Source organism: Pseudorasbora parva, chromosome 2 (assembly GCF_024679245.1).
Source record: "Pseudorasbora parva isolate DD20220531a chromosome 2, ASM2467924v1, whole genome shotgun sequence".
Taxonomy (NCBI): domain Eukaryota; kingdom Metazoa; phylum Chordata; class Actinopteri; order Cypriniformes; family Gobionidae; genus Pseudorasbora; species Pseudorasbora parva.
The window spans coordinates 8,510,988-8,532,165 of NC_090173.1; the positions used below are offsets into that span (position 1 = coordinate 8,510,988).

At 40.9% G+C, this 21,178-nt stretch overlaps 2 protein-coding genes across 2 annotated transcripts; both read right to left on the reverse strand.

Annotated features, from left to right (window-relative positions):
• Nucleotides 1-632: 632 nt before the first annotated feature.
• Nucleotides 633-8,067, reverse strand: LOC137049927 (tripartite motif-containing protein 16-like protein). Its single transcript, XM_067428675.1, has 6 exons — nt 7,463-8,067; nt 5,027-5,122; nt 4,176-4,409; nt 3,938-4,088; nt 2,567-2,626; nt 633-1,918 (listed from the first exon to the last, which is right to left on the reverse strand). The coding sequence occupies exons 1-6, from the start codon at nt 8,054-8,056 to the stop codon at nt 1,374-1,376; spliced, it is 1,680 nt and encodes a 559-aa protein (XP_067284776.1). The 5' UTR covers nt 8,057-8,067; the 3' UTR covers nt 633-1,373.
• Nucleotides 8,068-12,808: 4,741 nt separating this feature from the next.
• Nucleotides 12,809-20,458, reverse strand: LOC137091391 (tripartite motif-containing protein 16-like). Its single transcript, XM_067455773.1, has 6 exons — nt 20,437-20,458; nt 18,523-19,109; nt 18,290-18,385; nt 17,937-18,170; nt 17,701-17,851; nt 12,809-13,475 (listed from the first exon to the last, which is right to left on the reverse strand). The coding sequence occupies exons 1-6, from the start codon at nt 20,450-20,452 to the stop codon at nt 12,892-12,894; spliced, it is 1,668 nt and encodes a 555-aa protein (XP_067311874.1). The 5' UTR covers nt 20,453-20,458; the 3' UTR covers nt 12,809-12,891.
• Between the last annotated feature and the right edge of the window lie 720 nt (nt 20,459-21,178).

A 21,178-nucleotide genomic window follows, 5' to 3' on the forward strand; every position in this document is an offset into this window, starting at 1 on the left:
TAAATTCTTTGTAAAGAATTTCATATTCTGTTCAAGTACAATATAAAACAATTCTCTCTGACTTTTTTCATCTGACCTTGAAGATCATGTTAAAAAATAACCCAGATACAGAGGTTTGCACAGGCTGTGCAGGTTTTGATTGGTTACACTCATCTAAACTGATCTCGCAGCTAGCTTCCCAGTGATAATCATCATAAAGTCTAGATTATTTAATCATGTGATATGCATATAGATATGAGATATAAATAGAGATAAAGGAAACTTGTCAGTTCCAATAAACATCATGTTCTGTTAAACTCATCAACAATATGGTAAACTAATGTAATCTCACGTTTATAAGCAGTTCATTTGTTGCAGAAACTATTATTCCGTTAAACATTCCCTCAGTATGACCTGTTAACTTTAAAAGAAAGTTTTCACTCGAGCGAGTGAATTTCTGTGGCAGTTCAGAGACTGAAGCATGATGTGACGTAGATATCTGAAAGGGAGGCGTGCAAATTTCTGATAAATGTTTGTAATGCAGTTGATGTATGGGATAAATAGCTGATAGCGCCTCCTGGTGGTGAAAAAGATAATCTGCGGTGGAGTGAAAACAACACTTCTGTCTTGGTTTCTCTTCCTTTATTTATAATTTATGCATCTTGTTATTCAAAGTAATCCAAAGAAAAATAATTTAAGTCCACTAATTGTATGTAATTAACTTGTATGTAAATTATGTAATTATTGTATGTAATGTATGTAAATAACATACATTTCTTTCATTAACCCAACAAAGATTTAAAACTTTGAATTAACTTCAGCAAAAAGTAATCAAGATGTTACTTGAATTCCAACAAAAAACTGAAATCAATTTGATTTACAAAAGCACACATACAATTCTTTACATCTGATGATCAGTTCCCACTCCCACAATACAAACATTATTGGAATAATAAGATGCTATTATATCTGAGATCATTAGCATTTAGCGCATTTAGCATGTATTTGCTACCTTGGCCATGTCTTGTAAAAGTAATTTTAATCTCAATCAGACTTCCTGGTAAAATAAAGGTAAATAAATAAAACATTTCAGCTGTTCATTTATTAATTAGAAAATAAAATAATCAATATCATCTGGTTTATCATGGTGCTTATTACATTTTTGTATAATCTCATTTACATTATTTTGCCAAATTTATACTGCAAAGTGGCACAAGAGCGCTGCTGAAGTGGCATCCCTAATGTACATTACTGCTGCTCAGAGGTGCCATAAATGCATTTACAGAGCATTACAACCACACTTTGGTCTGAGCAGACCTTTCATCTGGCTTTTATGCTGCATTATGTCTTTACACAAATCACACAGAGCAGCTTTAACTCGGCTGTGTAGGATCTTAACTTAATTGTGTAAAGTTGATTTTAGAGGACAGTTTTGCAGTTGAGTAGATCCCCAATCCAAACCCTGGACAGAGCGGCTGGGTGAACGTGGTCTGGACTCTGTGGATGAGGCTCATTGTGTCTGAGACACTATAGAAAGACAAAATCCCTGCGCTGTGATCCACATACACTCCTATTCTACAGCTGGACACTACAGGGAGATCAGAGTTTATGTTATTGTGTCTAAACGAGCATCTCGAGGGAGAAGAGAACAATATCCAGGATTGATTATTACATCCAAATGCACAGTCTAAACTCTGTCCCTTCCTGCCAATGCTCTTATAGGCCACTGTTATATACACACCCTCATGACCGCTGTACTCAACCTCCCAGTAACAGCGTCCACACACACCCTCTGTACACAACGCCTGAGCGTAATCGAATCGCTCTGGATGATCAGGATAACTGTAGTACGTGTTGGTGTAAGTGGTCACTGTGTTCTCCTCAGACAGGAAGAAACATGGATGCACTGTGTTTGGATCCAGCACAAATTGATGGAAATCTGAAAAGTCAAACAGTTAATATGTATCTAAATCACAGTATGTTCGTCAAGTATGAGTTTCGTCAATAACATAACAACTTTGCATGATCTTTTTGCTTGTAATTATAATTAAATTATTGGTAGACATATGATGAATAAAGATGTAGGAGAAAGTGTAGGGTACTGATTGAGTGTAAGTTTACTGATTAAGGGGTTTTTTAGAAAGATAGATTAAACCAAACCCAGCTCACTCACAATCATTGGTTTTGGAGAACTGGTTTGAAATAATTTATATTCACACCAGATAGACGTTCAAATGCTTTTGCAATAAGCACAGAAAGATGGAATGGGGAATATGTTGAATATTTCCAATATGGGAACTCTAGTAAAAGAAGTCCCACTTTCCACCATAGAAAAGCAGTAGGTAGGTAAACTTGCACTCAGAGTTTGCTCTAAACTACACATTGTACCATTATTTTAGCATAAGAAATAACTTGTATGATTCCATTCATGTCAGATTTTATTGCTGATTTAAAATATGTTATTGAAATTTGAGTTTGGTTATTGCTCCAATGAACTGATTCGGGAACACACCCCTAGAGAGATCATCATGTTTAATTACTATAGAAAAGTCTTAAAGTGTTTGTGTGTGTTTGCACAGTAACTCACTTTGTAGAAACTCCTCTCTGGTGTGATATTCAGGAGACTGAATGACCTGGATGGTTTTCACTATATTGACATCAAAACAAATTGGCAGTTTAATTCTCATGTCAAGGAAGTTCAACATAAATAAACTACTTTTTTTAGTTAATGATGGTCAGTTCATTTTGAGAAAACACTTACCTAAAGGATTATTAGGAACACCATACTAATACTGTGTTTGACCCCCTTTCGCCTTCAGAACTGCCTTAATTCTACGTAGCATTGATTAAACAAGCTGCTGAAAGCATTCTTTAGAAATGTTGGCCCATATTGATAGGATAGCATCTTGCAGTTGATGGAGATTTGTGGGATGCACATCCAGGGCACATTTTACTGTGGGGGCCATTTTACTACAGTGAACTCATTGTCATGTTCAAGAAACCAATTTGAAATGATTCGAGCTTTGTGACATGGTGCATTAACTTGCTGGAAGTAGCCATCAGAGGATGGGTACATGGCGGTCATAAAGGGATGGACATGGTCAGAAACAATGCTCAGGTTGGCCGTGGCATTTAAGCGATGCCCAATTTGCACTTAAGGACCTAAAGTGTGCCAAGAAAACATCCCCCACACCATTACACCACCACCATCACCAGTCTGCACAGTGGTAACAAGGCATGATGGATCCATGTTCTCATTCTGTTCACGCCAAATTCGGACTCTATCATCTGAATGTCTCAACAGAAATCGAGACTCATCAGAGATTCATCATACCAAGAAACATTTTTCCAGTCATCACCTGTCCAATTTTGGTGAGCTTGTGCCAATTGTAGCCTCTTTTTCCTATTTGTAGTGGAGATGAGTGGTACCCGGTGGGGTCTTCTGCTGTTGTAGCCCATCCGCCTCAAGGTTGTGCATGTTGTGGCTTCACAAATGCTTTGCTGCATGCCTCGGTTGCAACGAGTGGTTATTTCAGTCAAAGTTGGTCTTTTATCAGCTTGAATCAGTCGGCCCATTCTCCTCTGACCTCTAGCATCAACAAGGCATTTTCGCCCCACAGGACTGTTGCATACTGGATATTTTTCCCTTTTCACACCATTCTTTGTAAACCCTAAAAATGGTTGTGCATGAAAATCCCAGTAACTGAGCAGATTGTGAAATACTCAGACCGGCCCGTCTGGCACCAACAACCATGTCACGCTCAAAATCAAAAATGCTTAAATCACCTTTCTTTCTCATTCTGACATTCAGTTTGGAGTTCAGGAGATTGTCTTGACCAGGACCACACCCCTAAATGCATTGAAGCAACTGCCATGTGATTGGTTGATTAGATAATTGCATTAATGAGAAATTGAACAGGTGTTCCTAATTATCCTTTCGGTGAGTGTATATTTTTACCTGTTCCAGATATCTTGTCTGTCTCCTCGCTGCAGAACTGCTGCAGTTTGTCTCTGAGTTGAGAGACAGATTTCACTACATCGTCAAAAAGTAGATGAGAACCACCAATGATGCCGTCTGTAGATCCAGAGAGAGAGACAGACGGAAAACTCTACAGATACAAACACACAAACACACAAACTCGCTGTAATTCCAAAAGCTTGATGAAGTACTCAGTGTTTGAGAAAATCTCTGTTACCTGGAGGAAATGAACATGATCGTGTGTGTGTGAAAGCTGCTTCAGCTCAGCATCTCTCCTCCTCAGATCATCGATCTCCTGCTCCAGTTGCTCCAGTCGTTCTTCAGCTCGACTCACTGCAGCTCGTTCCTGATCTCTGATCAGCTGTGTCACTTCAGAGCGACGTTTCTCAATGGAGCGAATGAGCTCAGTGAAGATCCTCTCACTGTCCTGCACTGCGGTCTGTGCTGAGCGCTGGTATAGGAAACACATTACAATCATGGGCTCCTTGCTTACTGATCAGAGTAGAGTCTTAAAGATAAAGTTCACCCAAATGCACATTCTGTTATTTACTCACTATATAGACTGGAACACAAATATGTTTGGTTGAATGTCTAAGCTGTTTTTGTTTTTTTGTTTTCATACGATGAAATTGGACATTTTTTTTACTTTTTTGACTGTCAAGATGCAAAATCCACAAAAAGCACCGTAAAAGTGCCATAAATAAAATATATGACTTGTGCAATACATTCCATGACTTCTAAAGCCATATGATAGTTTTGTGTGAAGAACTCCCTGATATTTAAGTCAATATTTACTGAAAAGCTTTGAGGCAGTTTTCGAGTCTTAATAATACTTGCAGATATTCAGACAAATCAATGGCTTCTATGATACATTTATTGTGCTTTTATCCTTTTTGGTCTTCAACAGTACTAAAAATGACTGTCCACTTTAGTTGTGTGGAAGAGCAGCTCATACTTTGTTCTAGACATCTCCTTATGTTCCATGAAGAATGTATTACAAACAACTTTAGGGTGTGAATCCTGTCAAATTGCAGGATTTTCCATCTGTGAGCAGATGCTCTTGCTCACCTTATGAGACACCACAGCCTCTCTCAGCTCCTGAAGATCTTTCACTCTCTTCTGGATTATCTGATTATTTTTCTTATTCATATCCTCCAAATGTATCTGTATGAAACACAAAGAGTTGGTTGTTAGTCGCAGCAGTACAGCATCTGCAGACAAACAATGACACTCAAAACTGTCTTCTATAGCTATAACTTTACTACAACATAATTTCTTGGTTCTGTGAAACCGTAAAACGTTCCTCTTGTATGGAGCATAAACAACACAAACTCTGCCGATTCCAGGCATACGTCTCTCCAGTGCTGAAAAGCTTTTCTAATAAAAGCAGGTTCTAAAGCTTCCTTTTCCAGTGATATTCCTCTGAGATTTTCTCTTTTGTGAACCAGCAAACTGATGATCAGGTCATGTTTTCCTACCTTCTACTGCATTGTGATTTGCAGCAACATACACTTTCAGGTTGAAGGGAGGCAGTCAGAAGCCACACATGGATCTTCCAGAGATCTGGTGCAGGTGCCATAAAGTAGGTACCATGAAAAAAGCAGGTCCTTCCTCAGGGGAATCTGCTAGGGAGGGGCTGTAGTGCGGAGCATCAGGTCTTTATGAATGTGCCTTACCAGGCCAGTAAGACACATCAATAAAGACCTGCTCTGTGTCCTCCCTGACCATATTTGCGTAGTCAGCTGTGTGCAAGTGCATTAGTGCAGAGGGTCTCCTCAGTCAGGGAATAGACAAGCTGGCAATGGGAGGACTTGAGACACTGAAGTACAAATCCTTCTGGTCGATAACTGCAAGGACATCCTTGTCTGCAACTGAGGTAAACAGGATGGCACTGAACTTAGTGGGACGCCAGAAGAACTGTATCCCATAACTGAGTCTGATTTTGCAAATAAACCAACGAGACAGGCTGTTATGTGTTAGCCGGGCCCCCAGACACCATGCAAGTAGCACCAGTGGAACTGCAGATGCACCCGCAGAGGGGCAACGAGGTGGAGAACTGGGGCCTATCCTGGGAGGCGTAGTGCCACAAAGTAAAGGCATGGTTCCCATGAGGGAGTGGCTGTCCTCAAACCACAAACTCTTGCAAGAAAAGAGGGGGATGAGAGTAAGGAAGCACATTGTTGCTCATTGTCAAACCATACCTTGTGTGACTCAGAGATTGAGAAAAAGTGTGTGGAACAGAAATAAACTCTTTTATGCATGACAGAAGATTTTCCACCCTGCCCTCCTCAAGGGGAAGCAGTGCATTCACTGTCTCCTGAAGAAGAACAGCTTCCTCCAACTCTAGGTCGCCTGTCTCAGTGATGTTGTTTCACCAACTGCTTTAGATGGTTTAGTGGTACCTGAGATGGGCTGTTACATCTTCCTCTGAGTAGTCTGATGTTGCAGCCTGTATGTTGGCTGCTGCTCGGGCCACACCGGAGCAGATATAGATGCTGCAGACGGACTCCCTCAGCGACGGGTAGGAGGAGAGGAAGCCCTTGGTGGTCTATTGGCAGCAGCATCCCAACAGGCAGGATTTGCTTCATTGCCTCGACCTGCTTTTCTACTGCTGAAAACTGCTGTGCAAAGACCTCGACAGTGATGACAAAAAGGGCCGGCCTGGCAGCAATTTCCCAGAATGTGGCAGCGATGTAGAGTCTTCATCCCAAGAGGACTCAAGCCCGCCCTGCGATGAAGCTAGCAACCCCAAAAGAGATGCTGGGTCCCCCATGAGATGGACCTGCAGCCTCATCAGGAAACTCCACAGCCTGCGATGTGTAAGAGGAGTGAGAGGCATGTGGGGACTGGCCTAACAGGAGAGCTCACACTACAATCCTCAGATCACCATGTGTATTAACCAAAGTGGTCCTCCAGTGCAGAGAAACCAGAACAATAAATAGCAGAGGGGATTTTTTCAAGGTATTGAAGTCTCAATCTCAATATCATGATGGTCATGTTCCCGCAGTGGGAACATGAGTCATCAACAAATGCTGCCTCAGCGTGCTTAGAGCCCAGACAAGCTAGGAAACTCCAAACATGCATTGCAGCATGAATACAGGTTATAACCGCCCACATTACATCATTCCACACATGCCAGATGTGGGGCGACACAATGTTGCTATCTTGGATTTTTCACAATACGTTACACCCTTTTACACAGAGTCACCTGGGCATTCTTATTGCCCACAAAATCTAAGATTCCAGCAATAGATGGCAACACAACAAAAAAACAATTTCAAACATTTCCCATTTTAGCATGCCTTTTTAGGGACAAATTTGGCCCATATTGCTGTGCACATCTAGAGTCACCTAGCAAAACGATCTCAGAAAAGTTTCAGAAAATCTCAGTGTTTGTTTGTGCCAGTAAAGCCACAAACCTCTTGGGGTTTTCTAGATTTGTACTATAAAATTGTGACAACACCAAGCTTAACTGTAAACATTACCAATTCTTTCAGTTCATACCTGTTTCTCTGTCCTCGCTGCTGCAGTTGATACAGTGTCATGATTTTTGTGTTCATCCACCAAACACAGCATACAGATACACCGCTGGTCAGTACGGCAGTAAATCTCCAGCATTTTACCATGTCGAGAGCAGATCATGTCCTGCAGTCGTCCAGTGGCGTCCAACAGATTGTGTCTGTTACCTCTGAAGAGATTTTCATGCTGTTCAAGGTGATTTTGACAGTAAGAGCTTCGGCACTCCAGACACGACTTCACTGCTTTATGTTTACTTCCAGTGCAGGAGTCGCACTGAACATCTCCAGATCCAGTGTGAGGAACAGTAGGAGCAGCAGCAGCTTGCAGTCTCGTCTTTTTCAGTTTCTCCACTATCTCAGCAATCATCACATTCTTACCTAAAACAGGTCTTGGTGTGAAGGTTTTTCTGCACTGAGGGCAGCTGTAGATCCCCTTCTGATCCTCCTTATCCCAGCAGTCTGAGATGCAGCTCATACAGTAACTGTGTCCACAGGGAATCGTCACTGGATCCTTCAGGAGATCCAGACACAATGGACAAATGTACTCATCATGATCCACTGAAATATTGGCCTCTGCCATTTCACACACAGACAGAGAGACAAAACGTACTGAGCTTTATAGTCAACCTTCTTTGATTATATACTTAAACAGGTTTTTATGCAGGGTGTGCCTAACTGTAAGATGTTCATATCCGTGTATTATGACTATGCTGTTTGGATGCCAAAGTTGATACCCTGATGTGAATATGATTTAACTATGAAAATTTGATTTGCATAATTCTTTCTGTACTCATAGCATTAGTAACTACCCCCCAAATAAACAAATCATGCAACATCACAATATCATCAACTAGATAATGATGCTCAAATGAGAGTGAGAGAAACTCACTGTCCAATAAATACAGGTTTTAATGGACAGTATGCTTTAACACAAATAATACAAATATTTAGTATTTTAATACATAGTATTTTCAAACTGAACATTTAAACAGAAGCTGAGTGACAGGTTCAAAACATTTATGTTTTATCATATAAATATTATTAAATATGATTGCATTTCTATATAGATCAAACTTTTCCAACACAACCTACAATTATGTTAAGTAAATAATCAACTTTGAATCAGCCAAATGTACAACCACTGAACTTTCTGTTGGGATTTAGGAATGTGGTCGGATGAGATCCAAAAAGAAGGTAGAGAGGGAACTAAAAGTTCCAGTAGGAGGTAACATACTGTAATGTGTTAATGTGCCAGGCATTTCTCAAATTCCTTTTTCTTTTTTTTTTCTTTTTTTTCGGTCCCACTTTATATGGTGTCCTTTACTACTATGTACTTACATAAAAAAATATTACTTATCGTGTTTATATTTTATTGCAAACAACTTGCTGATATTGTGGTGGGATATGGGTAAAGTTAGGTCAGTATAAGGGTAAAGTTAAAGACAGGTGTGGTGGTGTGGATCAGTTTAAGGGTAGAGTTAGGGATAGGTGTGGTGGTGTGGATCAGTTTAAGGGTAGAGTTAGGGACAGGTGTGGTGGTGTGGGTCAGTTTAAGGGTAAAGTTAGAGTCAGGTGTGGTGGTGTGGGTCAGTTTAAGGGTAGAGTTAGGGATATGTGTGGTGGTGTGGATCAGTTTAAGGGTAAAGTTAGGGACAGGTGTGGTGGTGTGGGTCAGTTTAAGGGTAGAGTTAGGGGCAGGTGTGGTGGTGTGGGTCAGTTTAAGGGTAAAGTTAGGGTCAGGTGTGGTGGTGTGGGTCAGTTTAAGGGTAGAGTTAGGGTCAGGTGTGGTGGTGTGGGTCAGTTTAAGGGTAGAGTTAGGGATAGGTGTGGTGGTGTGGGTCAGTTTAAGGGTAAAGTTAGGGACAGGTGTGGTGGTGTGGGTCAGTTTAAGGGTAGAGTTAGGGGCAGGTGTGGTGGTGTGGGTCAGTTTAAGGGTAGAGTTAGGGACAGGTGTGGTGGTGTCGGTCAGTTTAAGGGTAGAGTTAGGGACAGGTGTGGTGGTGTCGGTCAGTTTAAGGGTAGAGTTAGGGTCAGGTGAGGTGGTGTGGGTCAGTTTAAGGGTAGAGTTAGGGACAGGTGTGGTGGTGTGGGTCAGTTTAAGGGTAATGTTAGGGACAGGTGTGGTGGTGTGGGTCAGTTTAAGGGTAAAGTTAGGGACAGGTGTGTTGGTGTGGGTCAGTTTAAGGGTAGAGTTAGGGACAGGTGTGGTGGTGTCGGTCAGTTTAAGGGTAGAGTTAGGGACAGGTGTGGTGGTGTCGGTCAGTTTAAGGGTAGAGTTAGGGTCAGGTGTGGTGGTGTGGGTCAGTTTAAGGGTAGAGTTAGGGACAGGTGTGGTGGTGTGGGTCAGTTTAAGGGTAAAGTTAGGGACAGGTGTGGTGGTGTGGGTCAGTTTAAGGGTAACGTTAGGGACAGGTGTGTTGGTGTGGGTAAGTTTAAGGGTAGAGTTAGGGATATGTGTGGTGGTGTGGATCAGTTTAAGGGTAAAGTTAGGGACAGGTGTGGTGGTGTGGGTCAGTTTAAGGGTAGAGTTAGGGGCAGGTGTGGTGGTGTGGGTCAGTTTAAGGGTAAAGTTAGGGTCAGGTGTTGTGGTGTGGGTCAGTTTAAGGGTAGAGTTAGGGTCAGGTGTGGTGGTGTGGGTCAGTTTAAGGGTAGAGTTAGGGATAGGTGTGGTGGTGTGGGTCAGTTTAAGGGTAAAGTTAGGGACAGGTGTGGTGGTGTGGGTCAGTTTAAGGGTAGAGTTAGGGGCAGGTGTGGTGGTGTGGGTCAGTTTAAGGGTAGAGTTAGGGACAGGTGTGGTGGTGTCGGTCAGTTTAAGGGTAGAGTTAGGGACAGGTGTGGTGGTGTGGGTCAGTTTAAGGGTAAAGTTAGGGACAGGTGTGGTGGTGTCGGTCAGTTTAAGGGTAGAGTTAGGGTCAGGTGTGGTGGTGTGGGTCAGTTTAAGGGTAGAGTTAGGGACAGGTGTGGTGGTGTGGGTCAGTTTAAGGGTAAAGTTAGGGACAGGTGTGGTGGTGTGGGTCAGTTTAAGGGTAAAGTTAGAGTCAGGTGTGGTGGTGTGGGTCAGTTTAAGGGTAGAGTTAGGGATATGTGTGGTGGGGTGGATCAGTTTAAGGGTAAAGTTAGGGACAGGTGTGGTGGTGTGGGTCAGTTTAAGGGTAGAGTTAGGGGCAGGTGTGGTGGTGTGGGTCAGTTTAAGGGTAAAGTTAGGGTCAGGTGTGGTGGTGTGGGTCAGTTTAAGGGTAGAGTTAGGGATAGGTGTGGTGGTGTGGGTCAGTTTAAGGGTAAAGTTAGGGGCAGGTGTGGTGCTGTGGGTCAGTTTAAGGGTAAAGTTAGGGACAGGTGTGGTGGTGTGGGTCAGTTTAAGGGTAGAGTTAGGGATAGGTGTGGTGGTGTGGGTCAGTTTAAGGGTATAGTTAGTGTCAGGTGTGGTGGTGTGGGTCAGTTTAAGGGTAAAGTTAGGGTCTGGTGTGGTGGTGTGGGTCAGTTTAAGGGTAGAGTTAGGGACAGGTGTGGTGGTGTGGGTCAGTTTAAGGGTAGAGTTAGGGTCAGGTTTGGTGGTGTGGGTCAATTTAAGGGTAGAATTAGGGTCAGGTGTGGTGGTGTGGGTCAGTTTAAGGGTAGAGTTAGGGACAGGTGTGGTGGTGTGGGTCAGTTTAAGGGTAGAGTTAGGGTCAGGTGTGGTGGTGTGGGTCAGTTTAAGGGTAAAGTTAGGGACAGGTGTGGTGGTGTGGGTCAATTTAAGGGTAGAGTTAGGGTCAGGTGTGGTGGTGTGGGTCAGTTTAAGGGTAGAGTTAGGGACAGGTGTGGTGGTGTCGGTCAGTTTAAGGGTAAAGTTAGAGTCAGGTGTGGTGGTGTGGGTCAGTTTAAGGGTAGAGTTAGGGTCAGGTGTGGTGGTGTGGGTCAGTTTAAGGGTAGAGTTAGGGTCAGGTGTGGTGGTGTGGGTCAGTTTAAGGGTAGAGTTAGGGTCAGGTGTGGTGGTGTGGGTCAGTTTAAGGGTAAAGTTAGGGAAAGGTGTGGTGGTGTGGGTAAGTTTAAGGGTAAAGTTAGGGACAGGTGTGGTGGTGTGGGTAAGTTTAAGAGTAGAGTTAGGGACAGGTGTGGTGGTGTGGGTCAGTTTAAGGGTAGAGTTAGGGACAGGTGTGGTGGTGTGGGTCAGTTTAAGGGTAGAGTTAGGGACAGGTGTGGTGGTGTGGGTCAGTTTAAGGGTAGAGTTAGGGTCAGGTGTGGTGGTGTGGGTCAGTTTAAGGGTAGAGTTAGGGACAGGTGTGGTGGTGTGGGTCAGTTTAAGGGTAGAGTTAGGGACAGGTGTGGTGGTGTGGGTCAGTTTAAGGGTAGAGTTAGGGACAGGTGTGGTGGTGTGGGTCAGTTTAAGGGTAGAGTTAGGGACAGGTGTGGTGGTGTGGGTCAGTTTAAGGGTAGAGTTAGGGACAGGTGTGGTGGTGTGGGACAGTTTAAGGGTAAAGTTAGGGTCAGGTGTGGTGGTGTGGGTCAGTTTAAGGGTAAAGTTAGGGATAGGTGTGGCACTCCCTCAAATATTCTGTTATAGCTTGTAGAAATTGATGGAAACACTCTTGAGCATGTCCTAAAATAAGGTGACCACTACTCAAAATGCAAAGCGCAATGATCCCCATTCTCTATAAGGAAGATGTTAGATGCATAGCCAAAAGCGCTACGTACGGACGGTAAATCAAAAAATCTGAGCTAGAGTGAAGACAACACATCTGTTTTGGGTTTCTTTTGCTATTTATTAGTTTATGTTTGGAGTAGGTAATGGGATATAATATATTAAGATCCAAATCTGGGTAAAAGTCCACTAATTGTATTGCAGTGTTTTTGCACACCAAAAAAGCATATGAAATATTAAAATGTAGACTATTATAAAAACTTTTCATTAACCCATCATGAAAATCAGATAAGGAAGTTACTTTCGACAGTCAATTAGCAAAAATATCATCAAATGTTCTGATTCCAACCAAAAACCAAAACAAAAAAACAGTCCAACACATCTACATCTTCAGCATTTCACTGCAAGGTATGATTTTCTACTTATACATTACAAATAATATACAATTTATTTTCTAAACCTGTTATCATATCTGAGATTTCAGCAATTGATTAGTAATTAGAAAGGTACGGAGCCCCGCACATGACATGCAGTAAAAAACTAGTAGGCTAAATCGTGTGCACGATTTACAATTTTGTTCCCTCGATTTGCTAAATTGTGCGCATGATTTATAAATCAAGAGAACTAATTAGTAAACGTGTGAACTATTTATAAATCGAGGGAACGAAATAGTAACTTGTGCGCACTATTTACTTTTTTTTGCATGTCATGTGCAGGCCTTCGTTGAAAGGTGACCACACCATCATCTCACTGATTTAATCATGGAGCTTATATGTGTGATATGGCAATATTAGTTACAATGTTAGACGACACAGTTTCAATGTTGTGTCATTTTGTACTCCAAACCCTGGATAGAGCGGCTGAGTGAACATGGTCTGGACTCTGTGGATGAGGCTCATTGTGTCTGAGATGCTGTAGAAAGACAAAATCCCTGCGCTGTGATCCACATACACTCCTATTCTACGGCTGGACACTACTGGGAGTTCAGTACATATAATATTGTGTCTGAACGAACATCTAGAGTTAGAGCAGTACAATCTCCAGGACTGATTATTATATCCAAATCTACTATCATTTCTCTTTCCCTTCCTCCCAATGCTCTTATATGCCACTACTATATGGACACCCTCACGACCGCTGTACTCGACCTCCCAGTAACAGCGTCCATTGATACTCTCCTGACACAACGCCTGAGCGTGGTGATTAAACCGGTCCGGGTGATCAGGATATCTGTAGTTTGTGCCGGTGTGAGTGATGACTGTGTTTCCCTCGGATAGATATAAATGTAGATGCACTGTGCTTGGATCCAAAGTGAATTGATAGAAATCTGATAAAAACAAACACATCATTTGCATATAAATTGTGAAGACTGTCATCACTTACAAAACAAATTATAACTGTGCCATACATCAATACTTTAACTTTGTTTTATTGATTTTGAAGAAGAATTATAAATCACTCCCAAAAACATAAGTCTGCAAGTCATTTAGCTATCCTATAACCCCACAAACTTAAACTCACATGTAAAGTTTGTGTTGTTGAAGCTATAGCATTATGAAATTAATTCATTATTATTTAATTAATTTACTCATGTTTTCAAACGATTCACTTTCCAGGTCTTTAGTAACTCACATTGTCGAAACTCGTGTTCAGGAGTCTGAATGATCTGGATGATTTTCCCTACGGACAACAGAACACATCAGCAGTTTATTTCTCACATCAAGAGAAAATTAATACTTTTTCTGTTTATTATTATACTATTTGTCATTATTTACTCACCCATTTGTTGTTCCAAACCTGTAAGATTTTCATTCACCTTCGGAACACAAATGAAGATCTTTTTAAGGAAATCTGAGTTTTCTCTCCCTCCATTAGGATCCACACAAATACCACTTTCAAGCCCAAAAAAATTAGTAAAGGCAGTTTCCCTTGCGTTCCCATCATGAACTTCAATTCCCATAACCCACTGCGTCGACTCATTATTGTTTGATCACTTCCACCTGTGTGTCATTACCTTGTTAACTCAGCCTTTATAAGGCCTGGCTGAATCCAAAAATTCCCCCCTTGATAAAATCACTGTTGGACTACAGCAGTATAATGTATGTCAGCCGCAAGATTTCTTTTTAAAAAGATGCAGGCACTGAGAGAATGCAGTGGGGCTTTTAAAACTATACCAGTTATGGCGTTGCAAATAGAAATGGGGAAATACGAAAAATAAAAACTATGAAAAAAAGTGGACATAAGAAGGATGCAGTTGATAGCGAGTTAATTTGAAAGGACACAATGATGGTCACCCTAAAGGGGTGTTAAAAGAGTGTCGGGAGTATGGGAAATATTAAAAAGATAACTTTGGACGAATAGGAAATTAAATAGTAAACGTGATTTGAGTCCAAGATGTGAATATTAGCCCTACGATGGTATACCTGGCATTGGCTCCATGAAAGATATGATCTAAAGTAGAAAATAGGAAATTGTTAAAGATAAAACAAGAAGCAAAAATTGACTTGTTTGATGCTTTTAACATCCATATAATGGAAAAGTATAAAGATGTTATGCAGATTTATACTGATGGACCAAATAAACCAGAGACCGGAGTAACAGGATTTGGTTTGGAAATTCCACAGAAGGGAATATAAATTAACAGAAGGTCTTCAAATAATCTAGGAGTGTATGCAGTAGAGATGGTAGCAATTTTGACTGCTTTAAAATGGGTGGAAAAATCTGACAAAAATAGACAAAATTGTCATTTGTTCAGACTCTTCATCAGCCCTGGTAAGCTTAAGATCATTTTGATCCAAGAGTCGTCCAGATATATTTGAAGTTTCAGTCTGACACAAGGCTAATAAAAGGAGGAGACCAGGTTTAATTCTTGTGGGTGCCAGCACACTCGAGAGTAAAGGGAAATGAGAGAGTTGATGAGGAGGCAAAAAAGGCACTAAAGAAAATACATTTTAAGATGCAAATACAAATTAGTAAGGTAGAGATAAAATGTATAATCTCGAAAAAAATTAAACAAATGTGGCCAGATAGGTGGGATGAAGAGGAAAAGGGGAGACATTTATATATTATATCCCAAATATAAAAGTAAACAGGCAGTGGACAAAAGTGACAAAGTAGTAGATTAAGGTTGGGACATTGTGCTTTAAATGAATTAAAAATGTTAGGGAAACATCAGTCAGGCATGTGTGAGTGTCAAAAAGAGGAATCGGTAGAACACGTAATTTTGAATTGCAAGAAATATGGGACACACCGATATAAAATTAAAAAATAACCTTAAAAAATTAGGAGTACACGAGTTGAAATTAAAAACAGTACTGGAGATGAGAACGAGGATGCAAATCAGAGAACTGTTCAACTTTTTGAGGGAAAACAGGGCTTTTTCACAGGGTGTGTGTGTGTGTGTGTGTGTGTGTGTGTGTGTGTGTGTGTGTGTGTGTGTGTGTGTGTGTGTCCTTGTTTATATTACATTGTGGTGACCAAATGTCCCCATAAGGATAGTAAAACCTGAGTTCACCTACATTGTGAGGAACCAGCCAGCAGGCCCCCATAATGTGAATTAATTCATAAACATAATAAATTATGTTTTGTTTGTTTTTTATTGTAAAAATGCAGAATGTTTCCTGTGATGGGCAGTGTAGGGGGATCGAATATACAGTTTGTACGGTATAAAAACCATTACGTCTATGGAGAGAGTCCCCACAAAGATAGTGAACCAGACGTGTGTGTTTTTTGTTTTGTTTTGTTTTTTCCCCCAAAAGGAAGTTAGATTGTAAACCTGAAATTTGATTCACACTCCGGAGTAGAAGGTGGTGGTAATGCACCAAAAGCTAGATGCCAATCGCAAAACAAAAAAGAAGAAAAAGTTCCCCCCATAACCTCAAAGGGCTTGTACCAAATGGCACACTTCATGAGCTCTTTTGGTCTTGTGAACTTACAATGTGTCCATTAAATCCACGAGACCGCAGGGTGTCCCATTTGTCATTTTAGTTCTCGGAAGGGTGGTCGCGAGCGCCCCCTTTGAGGCCATTATGCTCCCTCGATGCTCACTTCTGCCGAGCCTGCACTGGTGCGGGTTAGGCAGGGGAATTATTCCCGGCAGTTAAAGCAGCATTACTTCGTGAAAGTGCGGACTCAGAGTAAAACCGTGATGGTTTAGTGCCATTTGGGACAGGGCCAAATTGGACATTATTTGAACAGACAGCAATTTGTAATGGTGTCCGAAACCATAATGGCCGTTATTGGGTGCACTCACTTTAATCCCACATTGCACTCCGATGTACACACAGCGGCTTTCCGACTTCATGCACTTGTCTTCATTCACTCCTTCAAGTGAACTATATTAATGGACTAACGTAGGGAATAGTGAATGAGGGTTTAGGGGGCGATTTCGGATTCAACCTATGTTTTCAGCCATTCTTTGCTTAGTCTTGTTTGGGTTTTGACTCTTTTCCCTGATTTTTTTGGGATTACCATGTCTGCCTGTGATTCTTGAGTGTTTTCTATTTGGGTTGTTGGTGTGTTTGACTCTGTGCCTGTTATATGGATTTACGATTCTGGATTACCCCTCAACAAATGACTGCATTTGGATCCTCAACCTGTGTTTCAGAGCACTCCAGTGGTTTAAAGGTCCCATGGCGTGGATTTAAATTTTTTTAATGTTTCCTGAGGTGTACTTATATTTTTAGTATGATTTATACATCATAAATTGTCATACTTTAGAATTAAAACACATTTTTCTTTTCTTATATTAGCCCTCTGGATTGAATACTGTTTTTAAGGGGCGTGTCTGCTGTAAGACTTCAGTGAAAACTGGCCACTGTTGTGATTGGCTGACATCTGTGCTTTTGAAATGAGTATTAGATTACCGTATGTGGCGGAGAGGGAGTGGTTTAGAGAGGTCTGCATGCAGGCGCTGCCAGCCAGAGAGGCGGACTGAGCACTCGTGGACCAGAGAGACAATAAGATTGCTGAGAAAGTTATATTCTACTGAGTTGTTGAGAGCAATGTGGTTTCATTTGTACATCCAAACACTAAGCAACTGTAATGCTCTCTCAAGGACAAACAAATATAGCGCTGGCATGGGCGTGTCAAATTCTCTGAGCGGAGGAAAGGGAGGTAACTGTTCCTGGTATGACGTCATAACAGGAGAATTCAAGATCGGAGCTCTCATTTTCTCAAAGGCAGAGAGAGACAGAACTCGGTTTACAAAAATGTCTAGCCACTTGGGGACAATATTCAGGCTAGGGCAACTCATATTAATGTTGAAAACCCTCATAAAATAAAAATGTCATGCCATGGGACCTTTAAACTCAATTTTATGGAGTGCTTCCTTTGTAAAAAATAAAATAATGATTTACCTCTTTATTAAAAAAATATTGATCTGCAATGCAAGTTCACAAAAGCTGGGAAGGTGCTTGAAAATGGTAGTTGCGTGGCTGTCAAAGGAGGGACAGAAGTTTTCAAATTTCATTAAAAATATCTTAATTTGTGTTCAGAGGATAAACAAAAGTCTCTCAGGTTTGAAACGACATGAGGGTGAGTAAATAATTACAATTAAACTAACCCTTAAATGAAAGAGAATAACCAAATCCATAGAAAAGCACCTCTTCCAGATATCTTTTCTGTCTCCTCGCTGCAGAACTGCTGCAGTTTGTCTCTGAGTTGAGAGACAGATTTCACAACATCATCAAAAGACAGACGAGAGCTGACAGTGAAGCCGTCTGTAGATCCAGAGAGCGAGACAGACGACAAACTCTACAGACACAAACACACAAACACAAACTCGCTGTAATTCCAGAAGCTTGTTAAAGTCCTCAGTGTTTGAGAAGATCTCTGTTACCTGGAGGAAATGAACATGATGGTGTGTGTGTGAAAGCTGCTTCAGCTCAGCGTCTCTCCTCCTCAGATCATCGATCTCCTGCTCCAGTCGCTCCAATCGTTCTTCAGCTCGACTCACTGCAGCTCGTTCCTGATCTCTGATCAGCTGCGTCACCTCAGAGCGACGTCTCTCAATGGAGCGGATGAGCTCAGTGAAGATCCTCTCACTGTCCTGCACTGCGGTCTGTGCAGAGCGCTATTACACACCCACACACACACACACACACACACAGTCGCTTTAGTGGGTCTAGAAGAGCTCCAGCGCAGGAGGTAGTCCAAACTGAGACTCAAACTTCTCTTCTTCTCCAAACTCACCTTATGAGACGCTACAGCCTCTCTCAGCTCCTGAAGATCTTTCTCTCTCTGCTGGATTCTCTTCTGGATGTTTCTCTGTGTTTCCCCAAAATGTCTCTGTGGGAATCAGAAATATTGATACATCTAAGAAATTCTTCATAAAAGTGAACATGTTTAATGCATATTTATTTTCCCTGATTGAGAAAGAAGTACATCCAATGAAATTGGAGTGAAATTACATCATAAAGCAGTACCTGTTTCTCTTTCCGTTCTGCTGCAGTTGATACAGTGTCATGATTTTTGTGTTCATCCACCAAACACAGCATACAGATACACTGCTGGTCAGTACGGCAGTAAATCTCCAGTAGTTTACCATGTTGAGAGCAGATCATCTCCTGCAGTCGTCCAGTGGCGTCCATCAGATTGTGTCCTTTACTTCTGAAGAGACTCTCATGCTGTTCAAGGTGATTTTGACAGTAAGAGCTTCGGCACTCCAGACACGACTTCACTGCTTTCTGTTTTTTTTCAGTGCAGGAGTCGCACTGAACATCTCCAGATCCAGTGTGGGGAACTACAGAACTGATTCTCGTCTTCTTCAGTTTCTCCACCATCTCAGCAATCATCCCATTCTTACCTAAAACAGGTCTTGGTGTGAAGGTCTGTTTGCATAATGGACATCTGTAGATTCCCTTCTGATCCTCCTGATCCCAGCAGTCTGAGATGCAGTTCATACAGTAACTGTGTCCACAGGGAATCGTCACTGGATCCTTCAGGAGATCCAGACACACTGGACAGGTGAACTGCTCCTGATCCACTGAGATACTGGCTTCTGCCATTTCTCCTGTTAAACACACAGATAGAGAGATGATGATGCACACTGCAGCTCGACAGTCAAGTTCCTTCTTCTAACTGAAGGGTTATAAATCATCCTGAGAACACACATAAGAAACAGTTATTGTGTGTCTTAGTGTAACCTGTTTATTTCAGAGTTTTTTTAACTACTCTGACTACACCATTTAGATGGCAGAATTGTCTAAAATATACAATATTGTCTAAAAATATGAATAAACTCTTTGAATACTGTTTTTACTTTAACAGTACTAGCACCACACACTAATATAAATCATGTTACAGCCCAATATCTGGATCAGGATGAGAGTAAGAGACACTCACTGGTGTCCAAAATATTGACTCAATATATGTTTTAAAAATAGTTTCATATGTGCTTTAAAATAATTGTTGAGACAAGAACTTGTTCTATATAGAAATGTGTGTATATACAAGAAACAGCAAAAAAACACGTGAAAATAAAACTCAGCAATAAAAGGAACAGAAAAAATGTCAATAAAAGAGTCTGTGAACAGAAATGACCATAGTCGTGACAGACATTAGCCTCCAGTTGAATGATGAACAGTCACAGTTTATCAAATCTATAAATCTAAATTTTAAATCATACTTTTCTGTCAATTTAATTTACTGTGTGGCACATCATCATCTGAACTTCTGCTCACTGTCAAACAATCTGTAAGTGAATCTGGTGATCTACAAATTATTTAATTCATAAAGGCACTTCATTTATCTCCTTCACCCACTTCTTACTTCACTTCTGCTGTGTACTCATTATTCACAATCACAATTCACAAAAAAAATACATATTTTTCGACAATGGCAGGAAAAAGCAACCTCAGCATTACGATGAACGCGATTCACCAAGTACAACATATTCCTGAACTATGCTCTTTATCTGGTTGCCATTTTATAATATTTTTAACTATTTATTTTTTTAGCGACATAAATAACGATCGGTGCTTTATTTTGTGTCCAATTTAAGCTAAAAAAAACTTTTTTATTGCAGATAACTGGAACATACAGAAAGTCTATGAACGACGTGAACGAAGTGACAGATGTTAATATTCTTGAATAAGAGACTTTAACGTTATAATTTTACCAAGTGAATATCTGCAAGTTTTAAACGAATTAAAATTGAGCGACGCGTGTTATTGCTTCCTCGAAACGTAAAGCGTAACTTAAACAAGTAGCCTACAGCCGAAATGTCTTTTTCCACTGAAATGTCATTGCCTTTATTTGACTGATGTACTGCATCTTTACGTTTTTAGAATGCTAATGTACATACTTTGTTGATATACTTGTTGTTAATCAAACCTTACCTGCACTGTGCGCCATTTTATGCTCGACTCGAAACCGAAAGTAAAAGCTGCCGTCACGAGCTGCCGTTTCAGCTCCGAGTCACGTTACTTAGTATAAAAAAATCTATAATAATATTATATTAAAAGACAATATTATAAGATTTTCTTTATGCTAACTCCATTTGCAAATGGATTTAGGTGATTTAAAAGTTTAATTCAAAATTATTTGTCATAAATAAATGAATCAAACGAACAAGTAAATACATGAAAATACAGTATAAATAGATGTTGCTGTAGGCCAGGGGGTTTCAAACTGGGGTCCTCAAGAAGGCTCTAAGGGGTCCCCAGAAAATTGCAGAGAATTAAAAGACAAAGCAAAAAATGGAGTGTACCGAACAATCTAATGGTTTAATTTCTAATTGTTTATCTCATTGTTTGCCATATACATACTTTCAAGATTTGTATATGTTTGCTTCATATCTTTTTAGTGAGTTTTTCTCACTATAGTCCCCTTTATCTTGCTCACTGGGGTTCTTAACACGGTACGTAAGCTAAGCTGCTTACATAGACCTATTATGAAAGTTCCTTAAACAAGTATATTTTCATTGAAAATGTTTTTTAATTTTCTTCCCTGTTTCTTTGAGGTTTTTCCTTCTGTCTCCTGAGCTGTCACTTTAACAGGTGGTGATTGGCTCTCTGACCTGTCAATCATTCCTGGGGCCGTGATTGACTGCTGCCATGAGGGCGGGCTCTTCTCATCACA